Source organism: Zosterops lateralis, assembly GCF_965231275.1.
Source record: "Zosterops lateralis genome assembly, chromosome: 1".
NCBI classification, from domain to species: domain Eukaryota; kingdom Metazoa; phylum Chordata; class Aves; order Passeriformes; family Zosteropidae; genus Zosterops; species Zosterops lateralis.
Window position 1 is genome coordinate 113,939,141 of NC_139762.1, and position 5,912 is coordinate 113,945,052.

The 5,912-nt window shown below is 38.7% G+C and overlaps 1 protein-coding gene across 4 annotated transcripts in view; it reads left to right on the forward strand.

The window, feature by feature from the left end:
* Positions 1–3,818, forward strand: part of LYN (LYN proto-oncogene, Src family tyrosine kinase) — a 50,812-nt gene extending 46,994 nt beyond the window's left edge. For all 4 annotated transcript variants that reach the window (XM_083874956.1, XM_083874957.1, XM_083874958.1 and 1 more), the window contains one exon: positions 2,191–3,818. In XM_083874956.1, the coding sequence (XP_083731082.1) occupies positions 2,191–2,393 (203 nt within the window). In that variant the 3' untranslated portion in view covers positions 2,394–3,818. The remainder of the gene's footprint in view (positions 1–2,190) is intronic.
* Positions 3,819–5,912: the final 2,094 nt, after the last annotated feature.

Consider the following 5,912-nt stretch of genomic DNA (forward strand, 5'->3'; position numbering starts at 1 on the left):
ACACTGTGTGGACTGTGGGTAACTCTTTTTATTTTAAATAAAACCCCAAAACCATGGAAGTATGTACACAACATATTTACTATGGGATACTGATAAAAGTGTTTTCAGTTTTTGCTTCTGAACTCAAATAGATATTAAACAGATAGTTTTCCTGCAAGGTAGATGAAACACAGGCTTTGTCCTTAGCACTCACAATGTAACAATCAGTCCTGCAGACAACAGACCTAAGCACAGTCCTATGAAATACTTAAACCCAAAAAATCATTCCCATTCTGCACAAAAGCCCAGTAGCAGCACAGTTAACTACGATTGTGTATGGCAGGAATAACTATTTTACTATATATATTATATACAATTAATTTCTTTAGCTTCAAGCAGTCCAATCACTGTTCTCTATAAAATGCTTTATTGACTTTCTTCCTGTATTTAATTTGTCTCTATATAGCAGTAATTCCTTATTCTGTGACAACACACCCTTCCCCTACTTTGAAATACTTCTTCTCTGCACATGGGCAATCTTAGTTCAGGAAAACCTCCCTTCTGCTTCCAGAGAGGAACTGAAAATACAAAAGATGTGCCCAAAGTAAGCACTTTGATCCAGACTCAGATTACATGGCTGAGAGTATTTTTGGAAAAGCTTAAAGCCAACAGGCTTGAGCTGAAGTCAACTATATGAACTATGGTCATCTTGAATAATCCAAGTAGTTATACTGGATAAAGTTGTCATTTGGTTGTAATTCAAATGTGTTCTTACCTGCCAAGTGGCTTAAACCATAGCAGTCAGATAATACATACGAAGGTCTGCACAGTCTGCAGCAGCAGAGCTGCACCAAGGATTGAGGGCAGCACCACCTCTGCATCTCCACTCTTGCTCAGAGCAGGACCCATCCTGCCTCCTCTCAGCCCAGCAGAGCTGCTCTGAGGAGCTGGTGTGGGCAGGAGTCTGTCCTGAATGACCCTGACCAGAAGCTGAATGGCCTGAGAAAACCTGGAGGAACTGTAGTCTTGGGCAGAACTACACCACATGGAGCATTTAGCCTGAGGAGGGGCCAGTGGCTGAGAGCTCTGGGATACCCTTCTCAAAAGGGAAAGCCTTCTCTGGTGAGAGTGAATCGTTGGGCTGAAGCAGGTGCTTCCTGCATGCCCAGCCATCAGAACAAACAGTACAGAAAAGAGTCTGTGTCCAGAGGAGGTAATGCACCACTGGGTTGATTAGATTTGCAGAGGAAGGGATAAGCTCAAAGACAGGTTTCTGGGTAGGAAGTGGTGAGCCTAAAATAGCAAAAGCTGGCCCTAGCATAGCTGACCTTCTGAGAGTAGGTGTTGAAATTGTTCTGTGAACCAGTCTCTGAAAGGTTTGATAAAGGGGGGAGGGAGGGGTGACAGGAAATTAAAAAAAAAAAAAAAAAAAGCAGGGAAGGAGGATGGAGTCCAGGGCAGGACTCTCATGTGACATTAGCTGGCATGTGAGACAAAGGATGCACTGCTGGTACTTACAGTTCTTATCTTCTGAAAGAAAAAACAGCAGGAAAAAAAAAAAAAAAAAAAAGCAAAGCTCAGCATAGCTGGCAAGATGGTTCTGCGTGACAGGAACAGGACAAGAGAGGAAACTGCCTATTACAATTACTGCAGAGTCACTTATGAAATCATTATCTTGCAATCAGCAGCATTTACACAAAAGCTGATGAAGAAGAAAACCTGAAAGTTTTGGGCAGGCTGCCTGGCAGTGTGATCAAACAGAGAGGCTGCTCTCCAACTCAGAATGGATGGGTCTCCAGCAAGCAGAACAGTAGCTCTGCAGCTAGAGATGAAGGCTGGTGCCAGGGTAGGCTTTTGCTGGGAATCACACCACCACAGGAAGCAGAATAAATTGGAACAGGACTGGTCAGAAGAACGGAACACCCTTGTGATATTTCCCACAGTCTTCTTAGACTAGGCACCAAAGAGGTTGTGATGCTCAACTGCAGAAATGGAAAGGTTCCCACCAGAATTTTCAGAGCAAGTCTCTCATTGCTGGTGCACACCTTGACCTTGTTTATTGAACTCATGCTGGGAGCTACCTTTAATAAATAGCAAGGGTCTTATACTAATGGGTGAAGGTCTTTAGAGTGAAGTAAAAAACAAGAAAAAAAATTCTCTAGGAATAGAGAATCTCATCAAATCTTTCTTCTTTTTTTGTTTTTGTTGAAGGTATGAGCAATTCTGATGTGATGGTTGCTCTTCAGCGTGGGTACCGAATGCCACGCATGGAAACCTGCCCAGCTGAGCTTTATGATATCATGAAAACATGCTGGAAAGACAAAGCAGAAGAGAGGCCAACCTTTGATTACCTACAGAGTGTGCTTGATGACTTCTACACAGCAACAGAAGGGCAGTATCAGCAACAGCCATAGAACAAAGAACACCTTTTCTATTGGCACAGACTATCATTAGAACAGACTGCTCAAATCAGTTACTTCATGCATTCAGATGTCCTAACTGAGCGTGGAAGCTGAAATGCTGAAGGAAAGAATAATTCTGCAGAGAAATCATGTTTTTATTTGTTTAAAACAGTTCCTCTAAAGCTTCAAGTTCTCCTTAAAGGCTCTGTATTTTGCATCTGTAGAAACACCCCAAACAAACAGGCTTTTTGGGGTGGGGAGGGAGAAGGGAGGAAAGCAATCATGCCCTGGTACAGCTTGACAAGACCTTCTTAGGATCTACGTCATGCAATATGTTACAAGGAGACCTTGATAAAAGGGTTGAGAGGATACATGAACAGCTGTTCTCAAAAAAAAAGGTAAAAAGGAGAACTTACAGATTTAAGACATAGTGATGTTCTTAGATCATCTTTTTTGAAATACAGCATATTGCAAAAATTATTTTTATACTCTTGTTATTTCACATTAGTATCAGGCATAATGTCACCTATTGTAAGACTTCTAAACAGCAGTGTTTCCTTTGAGGAAGAGTTATATATGTAATTCTTTATACTGAAAAAGTTTTGTTTTACTGCTGTAAAACCCTAAATCTAAAATAATTTTCAAAGCGTTGCAAAACCATCACAGATGCAGAAGTGCAAGATGAACACACATGACTGCAGACGTGGCAGCACATCTCACTCACTCTGTGTTCAACCTTCAGCTTCCTACAAGGCCAAAGTCATCATCTGAAGTCCATGGAAAAGCACAGGATCTTGAAGGAAGTTAATACTTTCATTGCAGTTACTGAAACTGTTACCAGTGAAAATATTTTAATCTTCATTTTTAATCCTCTGTGGTTATTCAAGAATATTCCTTATATTTTTGCTGCTTTAATCAACTAACCTCAAATCTGTTTGAAAGTTAAAACTAGCTCTAGCTCTATCAAAAACAATTTGTGGAAACATGCAATAGGATATCAAATTACATTGCAGTGACACTGTTGTTCATTGCTCAGTATTACAAATCTAATTCTTAAAGTGAATGCGATTTGCTAAGCTCTTTACATTGAATTGTTCTATCAAGTTACCCAAACAGATGAGTTAGTGCAATTGCAATGTAACCACAGCATAGATTACTTCTTTTTCAAAGTGACACTGGTTCTTACAACTGAAACCCGGTGCACATCTTTGCCATCCTTCAGCCCAGTTATTTAGGCAAATGGTACTTTGCAGAAGCTTAAAACCTTTCTGTGAAAGCTTCAGTGTGCCTGCAGTTGAAGCTCAGCAGCAGAAGTATTTGTGGCTTTTCTTTTCCAGTGGCTTCCTTCAGTCAGACTGTGCAGTTTAAATAGATTATCAGTTAAATATGTAAATAGTTTCTATTGTATGGTGATTTTTAATTTTAATAAACACTTAATCTGAAGCAAGTTGTATGGTAGTAATTTGAGATACACAGCTGATGTTCTGTCCAGTGGTAACTTCACGTGGAACAGGGCAATCTCTGATTATCACCACGACCGAGATTAATGGATTCTGCTTTCCTTACACCCCATCACCTTTGAGATACTGAAAAGGACCAAACCAACCATTTTTGCATCCATCATGTGGTTTGTTATTGTGCTGGAGGGCATGAAGAGAAGAACCAACCCTCAGCTGTTCCTGAAAACAGCTTCTCAAAAACCTTTAATGCAATAGCTACACTGTGCTTTAGCAACTCTTGGGAAAACATTAACAGTTCAGTACTGGCCAGTAGTTCACTACAGACTTCATTTTATTTTAAGACTGAAAAAAAAAAAAAAAAAAAAAAAAAAAAAAAAAAAAAAAAAAAAAAAAAAAAGAAAGAAAGAAAGAAAGAAAGAAAAAGAGAAAAAGAGAAAAAAAAAAAAGGAAGAAGGAAAAAAATGCTCAAGATAATGTAACTTTGACTTTCAAACCATTTCTTGTAGCCAACCAAAGAGCTCTGGGAACTATGAGGGAGCACAGAAAGAACAGGGAAGAGGAGGTTATAGGTAGTGGTACATAAAGTTGCTAGACAGGCTGCCAATGTGTAGTTTGAAATGTATTATGGAAATTTTCCAGTATGAGCCTGTTCTGATGAATTTTAAACTTCTGTTTTAATTGCTTCCCCTAAAGCAATTTGTACGTAACAGCTTTCTTATTCAAGAGAGCAACATTCAGTGTTTTATATAACTGCATCAGAATATTTTTTAAAATCTGGAATAGTTTATGTGGGACTAGAAAAATATTTTAGAAATTCTACCTTGCAGGGATTATAGGCCTTCAGAACTACTAAAGCCAGATAACCCTGTATTTAACAGAAACAGTTCAAAACATGAGCAAAGCAATGGCTAAAGTACAACCTTTACAGCCTTGTTAAATAGATCTCAGAGTGATTACTGATCCCAGACTCTCAAGGACCTGGCAAGAGGAGTCCCAGCAGAGACAGGCTGTCCTCCTGTCACAGGGGAAGGCTGCACCACATACTGTCTCCCCAGGGAGGGTGAGGTTCTCACTTGGAGCTCGGTGCCCTTCCACTGTGAGAAACACCATTACAGGGACTGATCAATCCAATTTACTTACAATTCCACAGCAAGCCTCCAGCAATTACAGGCATTTTACTTCAACAGTAGTTATAAAAACCCATCACCTTCACTGACTGCAAAGGACTCTAGGAAAGCTATTTCAAATTTTATCATGATACAGTCTTTCATCCTTAAGCTACTAGATAAAAGCTACGCAATATAATCAAGGATGTGATTCTTTCAACTCAAGATCATCCTATACCAATCACTATCATTATTTGGGCTCTAACTATAACATCTTTCCTTATTTTGGTTTTGCTGATTTGCAAAATTAAGTCAGAGCTGAATTTAGCAAAGGAAAATTTTATTAAATAATTTTTCAAAGTTTAATACATATTCCTAGTGGAAATTCAAATTTTATTAAAACAAATTTCTTTACAAAGCCAAGTTAGCTGAGAAATAGCAAGGAGCCAGATCAGATTTCATTTCATTGCCTTCTTTAGCAGTTTGCTTAGTTTGGTCCCAAGAAGGGGGCTTCCAGGTCAAAACCAGACCTGGAGAAAACTGAAGAACCATGCTATTTTAACTACTTAGGATTAAGTTCACAAGCCATCAGATTTCTAGGAATTAGCAATGAAATAAAATAACTTAAAAACATCATGAACAGCAGATGAGGGACATCCCATTTTGCATGAACCACACATTTATCAGTACAGAAGACCATGATAGCAGTTACTCCAGAATTAAAATATATATTTCTCAAATCATATCCCTATATCAACAGTAAAAGCACATCTTTGTGCTTTTAAAAGACCCAAACTTTTATAGCTCTAAATTCAACCCTGATTCAAGTAAAAAAGTTCTGTATCAAACATTTTTCTGTCAGTCAACATGACAGTGAAGATGGCATCTTAAGAGTGAAAAAGAGCTACCAACAGTTTAAGACTAATAAATAAGCCCAGTAAATGCACACTTGGATTTACCAAATA